Source organism: Rhinolophus sinicus, chromosome 15 (assembly GCF_057876585.1).
Source record: "Rhinolophus sinicus isolate RSI-liver-muscle chromosome 15, RSI-T2T, whole genome shotgun sequence".
In the NCBI taxonomy this organism is placed as follows: domain Eukaryota; kingdom Metazoa; phylum Chordata; class Mammalia; order Chiroptera; family Rhinolophidae; genus Rhinolophus; species Rhinolophus sinicus.
In genome coordinates, this window is record NC_142515.1 from 94,330,791 (window position 1) to 94,351,218 (window position 20,428).

Here is a 20,428-nt window from a genome sequence, read left to right on the forward strand (position 1 = left end):
AAATTATATAAATGTCTAACCACAATGCTATACACCTGAAACTAAAATAATATTCAATGTCAACTATAATTGAAAAATAAAAATTTAAAAATGTGGTGTATACATGCAATGGATTATTAGCCTTAAAAAGGAAATGCTATCATACACTACAACATATATGAAAGTTCAGAACATTATGGTGAAACAAGTCAGAAAAAGACAAATACTGTATGATTTCACTTATATATCTCGTTAAATTCATATAAACAGAAAGTAGAATGATAGTACCAGAGGCTGAGGGGAGGTGATGGTGGGGAGTTGTTTGGTGGGTGTAGTTTCAGGACGGGGCGGAGGGTTTCTTGGGATTTTTTGTACAGTACTGTGCATGGGACTGACATCGTACTTTACACTTGGACATTTTGGGGAGGGTGAATTCCATATGGGTTTTTTTCCACCAATAAAAAAATCAAGACAAGGGAAAACAATATAGAACAAAATGAGAAGCTTACTGCAGGAAGACGTTCATCTTGAAATCAGAAACAATTCATAAAATTAAAATTTGCAATTAATTTAAATTTTAAAGTTTAATTTTTGTAAAAAGTACGTAATAAAAAGGATTTGTGCATATGCAGTACATGGTAAAAAAAATTTGATTTTTTTAAAAAAGTTTATTGGGGTGACAACTGTTGGTAAATGTTTAGCAATTGTTAACTATTACAGATTACTATTCAGAAGTGTACTTTGAGTTAGATATTGGAGTTAAAGAATGACAGCATTTTCTGCTGTTCAAGATATTTCCACAAATTACTCTTTTTAATAATAACATGTGGTGCTTAAAAGTGTGAATTCTGAAGCCAAGCAGATTTAGCTACATACAAGCTGTGTGTGACCTGGGGCAAGGTGTTTCTCGGCCTCTTTTCTCCCATCTCTAAAATGTGGATAACGATAGCATCTATCTCAAAGCTTTTTTGTGAAGATTAAATGCATTATAGCTATAAAGTGCTTCAAATAGTGTCTGACACAGAGTAATCACTCACTAAACCTTAGCTATTTAGGTCAACTCAAACTATCAACATTTATATAATAATGTGCCATATATTCCCACTCAAAGATACAGCAATCTTGGTCTCTCATACTTTACTGACTGGATTCTCTCCTTGCCTTTTAATTCTCCTATAACATAGGGAGCCCATGATGTGGCTGATTGAAAAGACAGCTAGTGCTTGCCTAAAAGATGCAATTAACTATGAAAAACTTAGAGCTAGTATTATTGTTAATGGTGAAATATAGGACACTTTCCCCTAAGATCAGAAACAAGGCAGAGATGTTCAGTTTCATCTTTTCTATTCATCACTGTAAAGTAATGAGGCGAGAAAAATAAATGATAAAGTTTAGAATTCAAGTAGGACTTTCTTTTATTGACACTGACAAAATTGTATACACAGAAAATCCAAAGTAATCCATAAATATTTGAATAAATAATTGAATTTAAGTCATTGGTAAAAGATCAATGTAGAAAAAGAAATTGCAATTCTATGTAGTAGCCCCCCCAAATTGAGAAATAAATAATTTTACAAAGCAAAACAGCACTCTTTGAGGAGCACTCTTTAGCAAACTAAAGACATGTTAACAATGTTAACAGATAAATTAAACAAAGATATCAAGACCTCTACAATTAAAACTACAGAACACTTAAGAGAAATTAAAAACAACCTAGGTAAATGGACAATTATATTATGTTCATCAATTGAAGACTCAATATTGTAAAGATGTCAATTTTATTCAGGTTATTCTATAAAATCAATGCAATTCCAAGTATAGTCCCAGATTTGTGACAATAGAGATTCTAAAATTAATATAGAAACAAATAGTGAACAGAGAAAGCAAGTCAATCTCGAAGAATAAAAAAGTTAGAAGGCTCTCACTACCAGATTTCCAAAAATACTACAAAGCAACATAAAGATTGAGGAGCACTCTTTAGCAAGCTAAAGACATGTTAACAATGTTAATGGATGGCATCTAACCTTTCAGAAAGGACTTCTAGAACTACTTAGCCCTGGCTGAGTTCCCAGACTTCATAGAGCCTTCCCACTGCAAAGACCAGAGTAAGTTCAATGTGCTGGCATTATCACCTCTATTTGTAGATCCCACCTGCCCACTGCTGCATCCTCCCCTCCCCATATGTTATTATATCACAACTGCCAGGATTCTATGATTCATTTGGTGCAGACTCTACCCTGCTTTCTGAATGAGAGCAAGTCCTAAACAAATCAGGGTATTACATTCCTGTGGATAACAGTAGGCAAGTGAGCCAATCAGATTCAATGGCAATAATCATATTGGAATTGTGGTAAAAGACCATCACTCTCTATTCTCTGGGAATTCAAGCTGGAAAGAAAGCAGCTTGAATGTTCTGGGGCCCACTGTGAAGAGAGCCTGCCAGGAAGAATAGCTAATGCAGGAAGATGCATAGCCAAGACACTGAAACACAATCCATTCAGATAATGTCTTTTTAGCCCCAGTATCCAGACACACCTGAAGTTAGTTCTACTGAAGGACTTTCCAGTAATCAAACCAATACATTCCCTTTATAGCTAACAAATATGAAGAGCAAAAAGGCAAGCCAGAGACTGGGAAAAAGTTATCTGCAATATACGTATATATAATATACATATTATAACATATATATAATATATATCACATGGTATGTATATGTGTGTGTGTGCATGTGTAACTACAGAGATACACGTACACACAATAAAGGGTGTATTTCTTTGACAAGAAAACCCTTCAAAGAAAAAAATGGGTGACATGCTTCAACAGGTGCCCTCATAAAAGATATCCAACTAACCAACAAGTACATTAAAACGTATTCAACATCATTACATATGAGGTAAATGCAAATTAAAACCAAAACAAGATATTACCACATTCTCTGCTGAATGGCTAACATTAGAAAGTGCTGGCCAGGTATGTGGAACAACTGGAATTTTCACACATTGTGTTTAGGATTACAGGTGGAATCAACAGTTTTGAAAAACTGGAATGTCTATCAAAACTAAACATAAAGTCTACCCTTTGATTCATTAATCTGACTCCTACATAGTGTAAATCTGCCAAAAGAGCAATTAAAGGTAAACAAACATTATGTTGACAAAAGAAGCCAAACACATAACTGTACATACTGTATTTTAACTTTACATAAAGAACAAGCAAACATAATACACTGCAATAAAAGTCAAAATTGTGGTTGCCTCTGTGGAGCAATTATTGAGAAGGCAGATGAAGGAACTTTCTGTAGTCATAGAAATGTTCTGTTTATCAGCATGTATACATGTGAAATTTCATCAAGCTGTACACTTAAGATTAGCATATTTCATGCATATTAATGTATGTAGCCTTAATAAAACAATAAAAAGTGGTTAAGGGAAAGTGGTGTAAGTATACAGCCACACACCTCTTAACGACTGGGAGTCTGAGAAATGCATCGCTAGGCAATTTCATCACTGTGCAAGTATCGTAATTGTCCAGGTGATAGGAATTTTTCAGCTCCATTATAATCTCATGGGACCATCATATCTGCAGTCTGTTGTTGACCAAAATGTCCTCATGTGGCGCAGGATTGTACTTTTAGAAATAAGGGGAAAGTATAATGAAAGGAAAAAGTGTGGCTAAATGTACGTGAAGTGCAAACTTTCATCCTTTCAGATTAAAAAAGCAGTAAAATCTTCCCTGTATGAAGATGTCAAATATAAATCTTTCTCCATTAAAATGGAATCGCACCCTATGTGATGCTTACCTCAATTACACCTAATCTTCACTGTTTTGAGATCACAGTGGACTTACATAGATGTCTCTTTCCACTTGAGCAGAGTAACATAATGGAACTGAACTGTGCAGATGACAACAATCCTGTTCCAAACTGAGGCCAACTCAATATAATCGGTTGATGTGCCAGAGGGACTGTAATTATCAGCAAAATGATAACACTAGAACTAGCCAGAAAAGCTAAGAAGGTGTGTGTGGCCATGATGGAGGAACTTACAGAGACGTCTACGGGGCTGCTGCTTCTGAAGTAACTTAAGTCAAGCAGTTAATGTTCCATTTTGAGCCAGTATTGATTGGTGGGGCCAATATGAGGAAAATGAGCTGGAAACTAGAGTCCATCAGGTACCTATGCATCTGTCTCCATCTTATGGCCCCACTAAACTAAAAATAATGGGCTCTATCCTCTGTCTTCCAATTCTCATGGAAACTCTTTATTAAAGAACTGCATGAAGAAGTGATTCTGGGAAATGGAGTCCCAGGCTCAAATTAACACACACAACCAGCCCAACCAACTTGACTTCTGGCTTTCTTGTCACAAGGTCTCTTTTTCATCTTGAAACATGGGGTCCATTTCCCAGTCATGAGTAAGGACAAAGAACAAAGTACAAAAACAACATATCAGATGAGACACTACTTTCAAGACCTTTGCACTTAGTAATTTCTGCACTTAGAATTACTTATTAGACAAGAAAAGCTTTGAATAGTAAAAATGGATAACCTCAAAAACTGTGATTTCTCTTAGTAAAAAAGTGAAAAAAATATTAGGTGGGCAATTTCCAGTATCTGCTGGACTAAATCAAAATGAAATTACCAATTACAAAAGAAACTTATAAAAGAAATTACAAATACCAAAGTGCCCATACCATAATGACTGCATTTAGAGAGCAATGAAAGTTAATCAGAATTATAAAAAAAAAATAAAAACCAACCACTCCTGCCTGCATATGAAAAAAATACACTTCAAGTCCCCCGTGGGTCAAAGACTTAGTAATGGAAATACCATTTACAGCTGAACCAAAATAAAAGCACCTCAGAATAAAACGTGTTAGAGCTGAAAACTTCGAGGGAAATTTACCACCTTAAATATTCGTATCAGAAAATAAAAACTGGAAATCAATGAGCCAACAGTCCACTTTAATGGTGAGGCACTGATCTTTGCTTCTAGTATGGATTTCTTATGAAATTTGACTTATAAGTGATAGACATGAAGGAATTACCACCTGGTTTACATACACAGGGTTTCTCTCAGTTGTGAGTTCTAGAGAGTCTTCAAGAAGATGAGTGACAATTTCATACTTTCTTACATCATAGGATGTCTCCACAGTGAGATCTCACACATGCCTAAGATTTGAAAAGCCTTGCAGATATTCCCATATTCCTTACATTTATATGTTTTCTCTCGTGTGAGTTTTCACATGTCTTCGAAAGTAGGCAGGACAAACAAAGGCTTTCCCACATTCCTTACATTCATATGGTTTCTCTCCAGTGTGGCTTCTTACATGTCTCCGAAAGGATGAGGGGCAACTGAAGGCTTTCCCACATTCCAGACACTCAAATGGTTTCTCTCCAGTGTGCATTCTGGCGTGCACAGTGAGGTACGAAGAATGGCGAAAGGCTTTCCCACATTCCTTACATTCATAAGGTTTCTCCCCAGTGTGTGTTCTCATGTGGATCCTCAGAGCTGAAGGATAAATAAAGGCTTTTCCACATTTCTTACATTCATAAGGTTTTTCTCCAGTGTGAGTTCTTACATGTACTGTCAGGTGGGAAGAACTAATAAAGGCTTTCCCACATTCCTTACATTCATAGGGCTTCTCTCCACTGTGAGTTCTCAAGTGTTCAGTGAGGGATGAGGAACGGCTAAAGGCCTTCCCACATTCCTTACATTCGTATTGGATCTTTCCAGTGTGATCTCTCACATGTGCTCTAAAGGATGAGGGACAACTAAAGGCTTTCCCACATTCCTTACATTCATAGGGTTTCTCCCGACTTTGATTTTTCACATGTGTATTAAGGGAAGTGAGAAGATAGAAGGCTTTTCCACATTCCAGACATTCATAGGGTTTCTCTCCAGTGTGTTTTCTCATGTGGATACTCAAAGAGGAGGGACAATTGTAAGCCTTCCCACATTCCTTACATTTATAGGGTTTCTCTCCTGTATGTGTTCTGACATGTACTGTGAGTTTTGAGGACTCACTGAAGGCCTTTCCACACTCTTTACATTCGTAAGGCTTCTCTCCAGTATGAATTCTTATATGTATTATAAGGTGAGAGGAAGAACTAAAGGCCTTCCCACATTCCTTACATTCGTATGGCTTATCTCCACTATGAATTCTTTTGTGTTTGGAGAGTGAGGACGAACAACTGAAGGCCTTCCTACATTCCTTACATTCATAAGGCTTATCTCCACTATGAATTCTTTTGTGTTCCGTGAGGGATGAAGAACAGCTAAAGGTTTTTCCACATTCCTTACATTCATAGTTTGTCTTTCCGGTATGAATCTTCATGTGTGCCCTAAAGAATGAAGAACAACCAAAGGCTTTGGTACATTCCTTACATTCATAGGGTTTCTCGTCAGTGGGAGTTTTCATGTGCTTCTTAAAACAAGCGAAAAAATGGAAAGCTTTCCCACATTCCTTACACTGATAGGGTTTGCTTCCAGTGTGAGAGCCGATGTGATCCTTAAGGGATAAATGATCCATGAAGACCTTTTTACACTCATGGCATTCATAGGATTTCACTTCAGTAGTTCTCTTGAGTGTGTTAAGATTCGAAATTTGGCCAAAGGTTTGTCCATACTGATTTTCCTCATTATAGTCACAGAAGTTCTCCACCAGATGACTTCTTTTAAAAATAAAAAGCACATTATTAGTAATAAATTTTTACCATTTTCAGTGACTATGTATGTTTTTTAGTCCTGTCAAGTTATAAACTGAAAGTTCTCACACAGGTCTCCACATCAGCCAATATTATTGAGTTTTTGACTTTTGATTTCTGATAATTACTTACAACCAAATTATGTGTCAAACATTGAAGATCTCAGTCTCAGTTGTGGAAAAAGAAAGCTTATGAAAATTTTTTTATGAAATCATAAATTTTGACCAAGTTTTATATACATTTTTTAAATGTTAAGATTCTCTACTGAGGCACTACTTTCTTTTATATAAATGGCACTCACCTCAAATGTCTCTCGTGGTTTTTGTTCTTATAATCAATACCATGGTATTCCCAGTTTTTGTGTAAAATGGATGACCAGGAATCATTCCTTTTGAACTTTACTATTTTCTGTTCATTGGGTATTTTTTCTCCACAAACATCTTGCGAAGTGACTGACTCATTACTTTTAAGTTGAGTCTCAAAACCTAAAACAAAAGGGAAAGGTACCAGTCAGAAAAGGACTTTTGGTAGTGAGGCTATTTCAGGACTTAATTTGGTAATAAGCACAATGATCAAAATGGTGAGCAACTAAGAAATAACTCCATGAATGCTGAGACTGATGGGTAACATGAATAGGGTATTATTAAGAGAACAAAACAAAAAGGAACTGGATAAAATGTACATGACCAAATACTAATTTACAAAGGGGAAATATGAAAGGTCTTTCCTCAAAACAAGAAAAGTGTGAGAGGACTGATAAAAAGTCAAAATAGTAATCAATGGTATTTGTGGAGCATCAGCCTTTTGGACAAAACAATGTTTTGTTTTGTTTTTATTTGATTTTTCCAAATGTAATATCCCCACCCAGGGCAGTTTCTCCCAAGAATTCTTGCCTTCCTGCTGCTCCCCCTGGATCGATCTTCTCTTTGCTATCTCCAGGTCCTCCTCTTGTTTCCACTGGAAGATCAGACAGGGTGTGTGTAGTGGATACCCTGTTAATGCAGAAAGGCATATCACATGAAAGAAAACAATGAAAACCATACACATTTCCATGAGAAAAGGCACAAACTTTGGTCTTCTGAAACTCTAAAGATGGGCAAGTGTGAATTTAATTGCAACAAATTGTCAAAAAACTTTCTAAGGGTGTGGGGGCAACTGCAACACGGTCTCTGAGGTCTAGAACAGATCTGACATTCGTATCTAATCCTCTGTATTATTAGAAGCTGGTCTGATACACACAGCCAGGACATTTTGTTCTCCTGTTGAACATAAATAATCTCACAGAATACCATATCTTAAACATAGTTACTCTGAGACCATGGTAAAACGAAACAAAACAAGGCCACTTCATAATTTAGTCTAGAGACAGGCAAAAAAAGTCACTGTGCCACCCACAAAATACCCAATAATAGAATTTCCTCTGCTTTCTGTTAGCATCCAATTTATCCCACCGGGTTCAATCCAACTGGGTTGAACAGTGTTCCTCAAAATTTCATGTCCATATAGATCCATGGAACAGATATAGAGTCCAGAAATAGGCCCACATAAATAATCAACTGATCTTTGACAAAAACAGTCCTTCAAACAAAGACTGGTACTAGACATTGACATCCAAACGAATCTAGACACAGACCCTACACTCATCACAAAAATTTATTACAGACCTATATTTAAAATGCAAAACTATAAAACTCTTAAAAGATAATAGGAGAAAAATCTAGAAGACCTAGGGTTTGGCAATGACTTACTAGATTCAACACCAAAGACATGATCTACAAAAGAAAGAACTGGTAAGCTGGACTTCCTTAGTAAAATTAAAGTTTATTGCTCTGCGAAAGACAGTATCAAGAGAATGAGAAGACAAGCCACCGACTAGGAGAAAATATTTGCAAAAGACATATCTAATAAAGAACTGTCATCCAAATTTACGAAGAACTCTTAAAACTCAAATAAGAAAACAAACAACCTAATTAAAATATGGGCCAAAGGCCTTACCAGCCATCTCACCAAAGAAGATATACAGATGGCAAATAAGCATATGCAAAGATGCTCCACATATGTCATCAGAAACATTCAAACTAAAACAATGAGCCACGACTACACACCTATTACAACAGCCAAAATCTGGAGCACTGACAACACCAAATGCTGATGAGGATGTGGAGCAACAGGAACTCTCACTCACTGCTGGTGGGAATGCAAAATGGTTCGGCCACGTTGGAAAACAGGCTGGCAGTTTCTTACAAAACTAAACATACCTTTCCCATATGATCAGACAACTATGCTCTTTGGAATTCAACCAAAGGAGCTAAAAACATTTTCACACAAAACTTGCACACACATTTATAGCAGCTTTATTCATAATTGCCAAAACTTAGAAGCAGTAAAAATGTCCTTCTGTGGGTGGATTGATAAATAGGTGGTCGTCCATCCAGACAATGGAATACTATTCAGTGCTAAAAAGCCATGAAAAGACATGAAAGAATTTTAAATGCATGTTACTAAATGAAAGAAGCCAATCTGAAAAGGCTACATACTGTATGATTCCAACTACATGACATTCTGGAAAAGAGAAAACTGTGGAGACAGTGAAAAGATCAATAGTTGCCAAGGGTTAGAAGGGAGGGAAGGGATGAAGTGGCAGGGCAAAGAGAAGATCTAAGGCAATGAAAGTGCTCTGTATGATATTATAATAGTGGATACACGTCACTATACATTTGTCCAAACCACAGAATGTACAACACCAAGAGTGAAGCCTAACGTAAACTATGGACTCTGGGTGATGATGTCAGTGTCAGTTCGTCAACTGGAACAAATGCACCACACTGGGGGGATGTTGACAGTGGGAAAGGCTGTGCATGTGTAGGGGCAGAGGGGATATGAGAAGTCTCTGTACTTTCTCCTTCAATTTTGCTGTGAACCTAAAATTGCTCTAAAAATAAATAAATAAATAAACGAATATATATATATATATATATATATATATATATATATATATATATTTTAGTATTTCATGTCCACCCAGAACCTCAGAATGTTGCCTTATTTGGAAATAGGGTCTTTGCAGATGTAATCAAGTTGAGAGGAAGTTATACTGGATTAGGGTGGGCCCTCATCCAATGACTAGTGTCCTTATGAAGAGGGAGAGGCTTAGAGGCAGAGACCAGAGCAATGCAGCTGCAAGCCAAGGACACCAAGGATTGCTGGCTACCACCAGAAACCAGGAAGAGGCAGGAGGGATATTTTCCCATAAAGCCTTCAGAAGGAGCATGGCCCGGCTGACACCTTGATTTTGGACTTCCAGCTCCAGAAATGTGAAAGGATAAGTTTCTATTTAGTCACCCCGTTTGCAGTACTTTGTTACAGAAGGCCTAGGAAATGAGGAGCTTCCACAGTAAAGTTCAAATCCTAGACTACATGCTTTCTAACACCCTCTTACTGGGACACCCCCCAGCTCCCCATGTCACGTGTTCTCCCTCACAGCACTGAGTAATAAACCCAACTTGTTTAACTATAAGTCTACTCCTGATGGCCTCTGGGTAAAAGGCATCAACGCCAAATTCTCAAAAGGTCCCAACCCACAAACCTCCCTGTGCCCGAGTGACCCCTGAAGTCTATGCCCACACTTTCAATACTTCAAGCCTTGAGGCTTTCAACCACAAGAAAAAGTCAGTTCAATACACACATGTTTATTTTCACGGTGAAGCTAGTAGACTACAAGTTCCTTGAGGTCAGTGATACGTCAGTCTTATTTCCAAGTTAATCCAGTTCCTCAGTCCAAATCCTAGAGTAAGGTTGATTAGTAGATAAACTTGTTTTCTAAACAACTAAATGAAGGCTTGTTGCCTCCTTACCTAACGAGGCCAGGTTCTGGAAGTTCTCCAGCATCACGTCTCTGTAGAGGTTCTTCTGAGCACCATCCAGCAGAGCCCACTCCTCCAGGGTGAAGGTCACAGCCACATCTTCAAAGACCACTGAGTCCTGAAACATCCCGCATATTCTGCTCAGAAAGGCACCAACTTCCCTAATATGTTTGGGAGGACGGCTGATGCTGAGAATACTGCGGAACTGAGAAGCCATCCATAGGAAGTTCTGAAGATGTTATGGTCTCCCAGCATCCCCCCTGGGCCTCAGCCATCAGGTCTCTTCCTCTTTCTCCCCACACATCCTTCCTGACTGATCAAATCCTGTCTCACAGACTGAACACTTCTAAAACACTAAATTTATCTCTCCAGTATGACGGCGAACCATTCCAGTCTTATAATGCTTCAGAACAGCCCAGAGCATATAGCAAAAATGAGAGAAATGCTCTAGAAATGAAATACAGCAGGTCCTTGAATAACTTCATTTTGTTATAACGCTGATGAGATGCCTTGGGAACTTAACTCCTGTTTATATCAATTAACCTATGGTGAAACTGATTTCATCATCTGTCATTTTGCTTCAAGTCACAGAACCTATCAACAATGTTAAATGAGGACTTATTATAATTTCCACAGTGATACCAACAATTCCTTGTTACAGAAACAATTTCACCCACTTCCTCTCTCCCACCACAGCAATCAGCCCAACATGAAATACCAGGTCAAATCCAGATGAGGTTTTCATGAATAAAAGCACTCTGATGGGCAGGGAGCTTTTCTTTTTTTCATAAACCTGAGAGGCTCAGGAGCCTGCAGAAGCACACCTTTCAATGCAGGCCCACAGCTGGCCGTATTTCCTGATACTCTAGGCCAGGGTTCAGCAAATTACGTCACATGGGCTAAATCCCACCACCTGTTTGTGTAAGTAACGTTTTATTAAAACACAGTGAAACATGTTTATATACTATTTGTGGCTGCTTTCACACTAAAATGGCAGCTGAGTTCCAACAGAAACTCTGGCCTTCAAAGCCTGGAACATACTTACTGCGTGGCCCAATTCACGATCAACCACCTGGTGGGATGGAAATATTCTTTTGGAGAATTACTGGCTCTTACCTACCTGTGTCGTATTTTTCTGTAACTCAGCAGCTGTATTTTCTCCATCCATGTTCCCTTCATGAAGAAAGGCAGAGTATTGAGAAGTTAGAGCTGAGGTAGGAGAGAGAAGACATGAGAAGCCAGGTCTCCCCACAATTTCCACACTCATGAGCCTGGATGCTGCAGCACCTCCTTTGAGTGACCACTCCCCTCCACACACACGTGCACGCACACAAAACCCACACATGCATACCCCCAAGACACCCAAGCAAACACACACTGATCTCGTAAGAAGGTGAAGCAATCTTATCTCCTCTAGAGCTAGAAAACTGTGCTCTGGTTCTTGTTGATCATTTTTAGAAAGGTTAAGAGTCCCATTTTCCAAGTAAGTTAACTGAAGTCTAAAAGTTTAGCTGTCAATTTGCCCATGAAAAAGCGTTTAAAAAACAGGCAATGCCTTCAACCTTAAGAATATATACTCCGTCTCAAATCCAAGAAAGCACTGACTTATAACCCAGAGATCTGGGGGATCCATTCCCAATATTTCTTGCTTCTGCAGCCCTTAGCTACAAGGCATTATTACTCAACCCCTGATTACTGGGCCCCCCTTTCATGGGCTGCAGGTTCCCTGAACCTGGTTTTTGAGAAAGAGCATCAAAACTGACTGAATTCCACATAGAGGAGGCAGAGAAGACTGCTGTACTATGATTCTCGTTCTAAATTTTGCCTGTACAGACAGAAGCAGCAGAACGAGAATACTTAAAGTGAAGTTAGCAATGTGTGTCATCTCTGATAGCGTTATCGATAGTGCTGTCGCACAATTTTCAAATAGTGAAAACGCAACCGCTTCTTCCACTGCAGTGGACCCAGTATGTATTTTAAAGCCAATAAAAACTTTAATATTCTTTACTATATTTATAACGTCCCATTTGAGCAACCACGGTGTGAGAATGAGTTTGCAAAGAGATGTCCATACTTTTGCAAAGAAATTATTTATTTTTCATAGAAACTCTACAAATCAGATATTATTACAACTAGTTTATAGTTGAGGAATCTCAGAGTCAATTAACCACACACTAAATGTTACCCAATTAGAAAGCTGCTGAGTCGGGGTGTGTACGCAGGTCTATTTATCTTCAAAACCTAAATACATTTATGTATATTTGTATGTGTATTTCTGAACACATACCTTACAACTCAGGTGTGAGGGAGGCCCTTATTCCCTAACATTAGCAGGGTCTGGCCTAGAACCCTGGGGGCACACTATGCAGAGCAGACACAGTATTCTATTCAAATGTTTTATCTTTGAGCTCCTTCTCTTGACTAAGCCCTATGTGTTGAGCACAATGCTTCCCTTAAGCTCCCTACCTCCTGCTCCTTCATTTCATATTTATTAGATAATATTTCCCCTGATCCTACTACTTGCAGTCACAGGGGACACAGAACTGAAGGAAACAGAAAAATCCCGAAGCACATGGACTTTATAATCTTTTAAGGGAGGACAATTAAAAAATATTATCAGATGGTGGTATATGCTACATACGCTATATAAAAATGTAGCACATATTGTGATATATAGGATAAGGAGATGCACATACATTTATCTTTAGAGAGTCAGGACTACTCATGTGGCAGGACAGTAGCAGAAAATTCAAGTAACTGTTTCAGATAACACTGGAAATGCACAACTGGTGTAGTGTATATACTTATATACTTATAAATATCATCAGTTCCCAGAGAAGAAAAAATCAGTATCTGTTGGTTAAGCAATGACTTGTAAGGTTGGAAAAAGAACAGCATAAGGGTTAGAAAGAAAAGTGAAAACAAGGCACAATTAATGATACTTTTAAAAACTAATGAAAAGAATCAGAAAAGCTAGCAGTGTCCTTTGAACACTAATGATGTCAACAAATGTCAGCATTTTCTGTAGGGAGACTAAACAAAAAAATAAAGGGAACAGATATGAAAGTGTACAGGTCATGAATGAATTAATTACAACTGTACAGGTCATGAATGAATTATAACTTTCCAGCGATGATCTAAAGTAAATACAATTTTATTATATCCAATCATTAAAGAAAAAAAACCAGTTGTTTTGAAACATACCCACAAAGGAAACAAGTTACAAACTGTCGTCGTCCCCCAACCCCTGCAGGCTGACCAGGTAAGTATGGGATTCGAAAGTCCACTGTTGGGGCGGAAAAACTGTTTTCCTATTTCTAAGACCAGAAAAGTACAACTGAAAAAAAAACAAGGATCTCATTCATACACATTAGTGCAAAATAATATTAGTACAGTCAAGAAATGAATAAGGATAATAATCACAAACCAAGTTCATTTTATCCTAGGGATGAAGGGTGGTTGAAGATGGATTCATCAATTAATATAATTCACCACATTAATAGAAAAAGATCATATGACTCATCCCCTTAGATACAAAATAGTGACTGATCTATATTAAAGTCCATTGGTGATAATAATTTAACACACTACAACTAGAGGGGAACAGGTTTTACTAGGAAAAAAATTTACAAACACCTACAGTAAACATCCTACTTAATGGTGAAATGGTAGCATTCCCTCTGAGAGCAGGAACAAGGCAAGGATGCAAATTCTATGCAATTCTACACTAAAGTAGAGGTCCTGGCTCGTGCACTAAAGAAATAAAAAGAAATGCAAAATAGAATAAAAAAGAAAACGCTGAAACTAGCATATAATCACGTGAAGTGTGATATTCAAAAAAAATCTACAGAAAAAAATGTTAAATGTATAGCCGCATTCAGCGAGGAGAGTTACAAAGATATTAAATAAGCAGTTCACTTTTATGCACCTGAATACAATGTAGCAAACGGATTTTACCCCACAGGCACGGCAAAATTCAGGTTAAGGAACATCTCTTGCACCAGAAGGGGAGAGATGGGGACGCAGTTGAGGCAAACGTCACCCCGTGCTCACCTAACACGCCGAAATCCACAGATCAGCGTAGAGACGAGCTGAGGCTCTCGTCCCCGTGACCTGAGTGGCAGGGATGCTTTTCCTTTTTGAAAAGGGAGCAAAGGATGCTTTTTGGATGCCGCTTAAATACGACGGTGGTTCTCCAACTCTAGTCTGCTTTCACTCCGCCTGCTGGACCCCCCGCCCAGCGCTCCCAGTTCAGTGAGTTTGGGACGAGCCGCAGCCACGGGAGGAGCGGGGCGGGGCTCTGAAGCAGCGCCGCGGCGATGGGGGCCTCGGGGACGGGGTCCCGGAGGCGGCGGCCCTTTGACCGCCCACCCCAAGGCCGAGCTCTTAGCCTCCGGAGTACGGAGGGGAGGCGGGCCCGGCCGAAGCCGGGTAGGATGCAGACGGAGGCGAACACTGACCTCAGAAGCGAGGGAGGGCGCGAGGAGACCAGGCCGAGGGCTCGCGCACGCACAAAAGCGTACTTCTGCTTCCGGTCTCTGCGCCGCGCACGGCGTGAGGGACGGGCCTCAGGAGCTGGGAAATAAGGTGCACGGGAGGCGGGAGCGGCGGGACGGTGTCCGCTTCCAGACTGAGTGGAGAACTAGCGTTTCCTCCCGGGAGAGACGCGGTTGGATCCTGGGGCCGGATCAACGCAGCAGTTGGGGTTGGACGGAGCTGGGCGGGACCAGGTCCGTGGCGGGGCTTGGTTGACTGGTCCTGTGGGGCGGGGCTTAGTTGTATATTCACAGAGGCGGGGCTTAACTTAGGGGTGGGTCTTAGGGCGGGAGTCGATTGAAAATTCCTAGGGAGCTGCTGTTGGTGAGGCGCCGAAGTAGAGTAGGGCTAGAGGCGGGATCAGGGCTAGGGCCTTCTATCCAGCCTCTCAAGGACCAGAGAACAGGATGCTCGAGTCCGTGTATGCCTGCCCTTCTGCACGTTGCTGTACTCAGGACACAGAACGTGAGCCTATACTAATCCATGAGATCTTCCTTCCATTCATTCAGTCCTTTCATTAGGCCTTTAGCTTTCCCTTTCATTGTTTTATTGATAACTGCTCGAGCAGACGAAGACTATTGATAATTATTTATGTAGGTCCATTTACCTAAAAATCTTACTGACCTCTAATAGTTGTCTGTTCGTTATTTTGGACTTAAAACATAAATAACATTTTCTGTACATATTTTTTTCTTGTTCTAATATTAACATTTCTTTCCCTTTTTTTTCTTACTTGTTTGTCCAGGGCTTCTCAAACTATGTTATAAAGTCAGGAAGAAATCAAGCGTTCCAGACTTGGTCAGTAATGATTATCAAGCTATTTGCTATAGGTTGTGGCCTTTATTAAGTTAAAGAAGTCCTTTCTAAATCTAGTTTCTAGATACTCTACCAGTTTTTGATCAGTGTTATCAAATGTTTCTGCACCTATTGAATCGATAATATAGTTTGCTCCTTTAACGTTATATCTGTATAAAATCTTTAATTTTATATAGCCCAACGAGTCTATACTGTTTTTAAAAACATGGTTTCTAGATTTCTTATCTTGCTTTAAAAAATTTTTCCAAACTGTAGAGTACAAAAATATTTTCCTAATTTTCTTCCTGATTTTATTACTATTAAAACTTTTCAATCTTTACTCCCCCAGGAACGTATTTTGCTCTGTAGTGTGAGATAAAGGTCTGTGATGTTAATAAGCCACAGATGAGCTTGAGTATTGGCCACTAGGTTGGCCAATACTGTTGCGGATTTCATAGCCAAGAGTTTATACTCATTCCTTGTACCAGCTTCTGCAACTCTCCTATCCTCCTTTAAAAAATAATGGGTATAATAAAAATAATTGGGGAGTGGATATTGTTTTGGAAAAAACTTAAGGTCTGTAAACTGTATTGTGTGCCCACATTTCCTATGGCCCCCCAACCCAGATACTCTTCTGGCTTCCATATCTCTAAAATTAACACACTTCACAGTAGTCGATCTCTGTTCAGCCTTTTCTAGTATTCCTTTACATCCAGATTCCCAATAGCCTTTCACTTTCATGTGGCAAAACAACACACCTGCACTGTGACGCCACAAGTCTTCAGTAAAGGCCCCTCATACTTCTTTCCCATAATCTCCCAGATTCACCTCCCTCTTCTTCTGCCTTAAATCTAGATGTAGATGACTTGCTTTTATGTTCACCTGATCTAACCTCTTGTCAAGCGGAATCTCTTAATCTCAGGAAAACTTTGGCTGTATGAAGACATCAAGTTTTTGAGGATAAATTACAATTTGATCAAACCCTGCAGGTTCACTATCTAGTCCATGACATAAACCTGGGAAGCAAGTTCTCACACCAGAGAATTACAGCCATTCAAAATTCCCTCCTCCCCTTTTACCAAAAGACAACTTAGAAGATTCCTAAGACTTACTGTAAACTGCATTGCCGACTTAAGTAATTATCTCCTTCTATGACATGACTAATGACACCCCTGAATGTCTGCCATGGGAGGTCACTGCAGAGTTAGTCACTTACCAACTCAAGGCTGTGATAGAGAATTCTCCCAAATTATGATAAGCTGTTTTGTTTTTCTGTTCGTATCAGGAATGGATGATCAAACTCTTGTACTTGAACTCACAAACATAATGGAAATTAGAGACTCATTGGGCATTACAGTTACCTTCCTGACCCAGTAGCTAAAGAATCTCCCCCTTGCCTCAGGACAGTAGCCTTAGCCGCACAGTTAGCAGAAGCCATCTCAGGCTTATGTCATCGCTTCACCCCCAGTGTAATGTCAGAACCACCAGTTTAAGATGCTGCAGTTCTTGCTCCCTCTCGCTTTAACTGCAGTTTGCACGTCCCTCCCCAGGGAAGAGGAATCACAGAGAGGAAACTAAACTGCATTGAAAAACTGAATCACAAACAGTGAATTAATATTGCTACCTGAAAAGGTCAGGTGCGGCTATGCCGTGACTGTACTCATCTCTGGAGAAAGTGCAGCAACAAAGGTGCAAAGAATAGGATGCATTCGAGTGTGCAGCAACATTTCAAAATGTTAAAGACTCACTGGATAGGGGGATGGATTTTGGACAGGAGTCCACCATCCTCAACAGCATTTTGAATAAACCTGCTTTTCTTTGAAAAAAAAAAAAGAAAAAAAACACTGACCAGAATTTTAAGGAAACATAATGTCAGGAGGGTCTATGGGAAGAGGTAGGGCTTATGGAAGTTCTTGCATTCTGTGTCATCACAACAACCCTCCAGGAAGAACTGTATGTTTATCATAAAGTTCTGTGGTTCTAACTTCCCCTTCCCTTAACTTCCTTTTCCCTTCTATAAATACCCTCCATCTTGGCACGCAGGCCAGACTGCGCACATGGCTTGTTATGTCTGCATGCAGTGGGTTGCAACCTTTTCTTTTCCCCCAAATACATCCTTTTTGGTGATGAAATATCTAGTTGATGTTATTTTTCAATCAACATTTGGGGGTTCCTCCAAAATTCCAGAGAAGAACAGCCCCTGACAGCTTCTTGGCAGGTGAGCAACCAGGTGCTGGTACCTCCCATAGAGCCACTTTGGCTCCCAGCTTGCTCTCCAATTCGGAATCAAAAGGTATGTCTTCTGGAATCGAGCTTCCACTTTTTGTGTTTTGAAGCTTTCTGGGCTTTATTCAGGAATTGTTTAGAGGTTTTTGTTGTTGTTTAAAAAGCCTTGCTTGTGTCAACTAATGGTCATTGGTACCAACTCAACGCCAACAGGAATCCCCAAGTTGGGGTGTGATGAGAAAGGAAACTTGACTCAGTGCAAACAGCTCAATTGTGAAACAGCACAGCTGTAACTTGGCTATGAACAGCATGGCTATGAGGTAGCCCTGGGGTGAGGTGGTCCTAGGGTGAGGCCCCTCTCTGAGTAGACAGCTCTCCTCTGCTCCAGTGCAGTCTGGTTCGGTCTGTTCCACTCTGCTCTGGTCTGGCAAGAATTCTTTGGTGTTTCAACTGCAGCCGGGGAGATACAGTCTTCAGTGGAAAGGAAAAATATGCTCCCAGAGCCAGAGAAGAGCTGACTTAGATAGAGAAAATTCTCTGTCTCGCCCTGACTAGTCTGCTTTCATGCAAATGAAGGCTCTAAATGCTTGCAGTTTCATTGGTCCAAAAAGCACTGTCCTGATTGGTCAGAATGGAAACTCTGATTGGTTGGTGAAGATGCTAATGAGGATCTAGCTGTGCAGCTCTGATTGGACAGGGAAAGTCTCAGTCCTACTGGTTGGCAGGAACACAGTGCAGGTGGGCAGTTCAGTGCAGGAAATAGGCAGCTTAGTACAGGTTTCTCACTAAATCACAGCTTGAGAGGCCACTATTTAGAAATGGCTGCTAGGCGCTGTTTTTACATTTGATCCCAGTTAGCCACCAGGAGCCCTTCTTGGTAAGTATCTTCTTTCTCAGGATTCACATTTCTTTGTTGTCTGAGTATTCAATTTGACACATCAGCCTGATTTCTTTAGAAACGGCTTTGAGACAAAGCTGACTTTCACCTAAAGATCCCTTTGGGGACAGAGGTTATTTCTACTAAAATTAGTCAGTTACCCCCATGTTAGACTGTGCCGTCTCATTGAGAGGAGTGCCACACAGCACTAAGCTCAGCCTACAACTAGACTCTCCCAGGGTCAGTTATTTTCCTAGAACTGGCTTTTTAGCCTTTGGCATGGTCTGTGATCAGAATGTTCTAAAGTGACGCTGGCTGGTATCTGACCTGTAGGTTGCTCGAGCTGTTGTAAATTGTCTTGGGCCCTTTGCTCTAGAAAAAAAAGTATCTGCAAAATGAAACCTCAGCTGTCTAAATATTTTAAGACCATTTCTCCTTTGCCAGGGACCCCAACCAAATAAATGGTTAAAAGCTACAGGCAACTTTCATGCACATATTTAACTAAATGGACAGATCTGACTAAAAATAGGAAGGTCTGACAATTAAGTTCGCAAACTTGTTGCAACAATGTTGCTTACCTTTTTTGATATCAGAGGGATTATTCATTATGAATTTGTACCAACTATACTAACAGTAAGTTTACTACTTGGAAGTGCTGAAAAGGCTGTGTGAAAAAGTTAGACGACCTGAACTTTTCGCCAATAATTCATAGCTCTTGCATCAGGACAATGCACCAGCTCACACAGCACTGTCTGTGAGGGAGTTTTTAGCCAGTAAACAAATAACTGTATTGGAACACCCTCCCTACTCACCTGATCTGGCCCCCAATGACTTCTTTCATTACCCAAAGAGAAAGGAAATAATGAAAGGAAGATATTTTGATGACATTCAGGGCATCAAAGGTAATACGGATGACAGCTCTGATGGCCATTCCAGAAAATGAGTTCCAAAATTGCTTTGAAGGGTGGACTAGGCACTGGCATTGGTGCATGGCTTCCCAAGGGGAGTACTTCGAAGCTGACCGTTGTGATAATCAGCAACGAGGCATGTAGCATTTTTTCTAGGATGAGTTTGCAAACTTAATTGTCTGACCTCATAATTACTTTTTATCACCAAATAATATTCCATTGTATGCATACATTACATTTTATTTATCCCCTCACTATTGGATGGATACTTGGGCTATTTCCCTTTTGGAGCTGTTGTAAATAATGCTGCTGTGACCATTCTGTACAAGTTTTTGTGTGGATTTATGTTTTCATTTCTCTTGGGTACATACCTACATGTGGAATGACTGGTTCATAGGATAACTCCATATTTAAGGATAAAGGATAACTCCTTTTGATGAACCACCAGACTGTTCTAAGGTAGCTGCACCAATATACATTCCCACCAGGAAAATATTCTGATTTCTCCACATCCTCACCAACACTTGTTATTTTCTTTT

The 20,428-nt window shown here is 39.7% G+C and overlaps 2 protein-coding genes across 15 annotated transcripts in view; one reads left to right on the plus strand and one right to left on the minus strand.

The window, feature by feature from the left end:
- The window catches only part of LOC109456203 (uncharacterized), a 366,695-nt gene that overhangs the window by 294,493 nt on the left and 51,774 nt on the right, over nucleotides 1-20,428 (plus strand). For 2 of the 14 annotated variants that reach the window (XR_016019027.1, XR_016019032.1), the window contains exon 1: nucleotides 15,138-15,277. The exons of 6 other annotated variants lie outside the window; for them this stretch is intronic. The gene's annotated coding sequence lies outside the window, so the exon portion shown is untranslated. 6 more of the 14 variants (XR_016019026.1, XR_016019030.1, XR_016019025.1 and 3 more) reach the window with 6 other exon arrangements.
- Nucleotides 1,377-14,606, minus strand: ZNF699 (zinc finger protein 699). Its single transcript, XM_088792474.1, has 5 exons — nucleotides 11,668-14,606; nucleotides 10,539-10,665; nucleotides 7,578-7,676; nucleotides 6,986-7,169; nucleotides 1,377-6,651 (listed from the first exon to the last, which is right to left on the minus strand). Exons 1-5 carry the CDS (start codon nucleotides 11,890-11,892, stop codon nucleotides 5,193-5,195), a joined length of 2,094 nt encoding a protein of 697 aa, XP_088648600.1. The 5' UTR covers nucleotides 11,893-14,606; the 3' UTR covers nucleotides 1,377-5,192.

What these genes read in the sequence shown, in the direction of transcription:
- ZNF699 (XM_088792474.1), bottom strand. Translation starts at nt 11,892, where the DNA reads ATGTGTGGGTTTTGTGTGCGTGCACGTGTGTGTGGAGGGGAGTGGTCA. An exon ending in CCAGGGGGAGCAGCAGGAAG is followed by an intron (nt 7,170 to 7,577) that starts GCAAGAATTCTT and finishes CTTTTGTTTTAG; the next exon opens with GTTTTGAGACTCAACTTAAA. An exon ending in AACCACGAGAGACATTTGAG is followed by an intron (nt 6,652 to 6,985) that starts GTGAGTGCCATT and finishes TATTTTTAAAAG; the next exon opens with AAGTCATCTGGTGGAGAACT.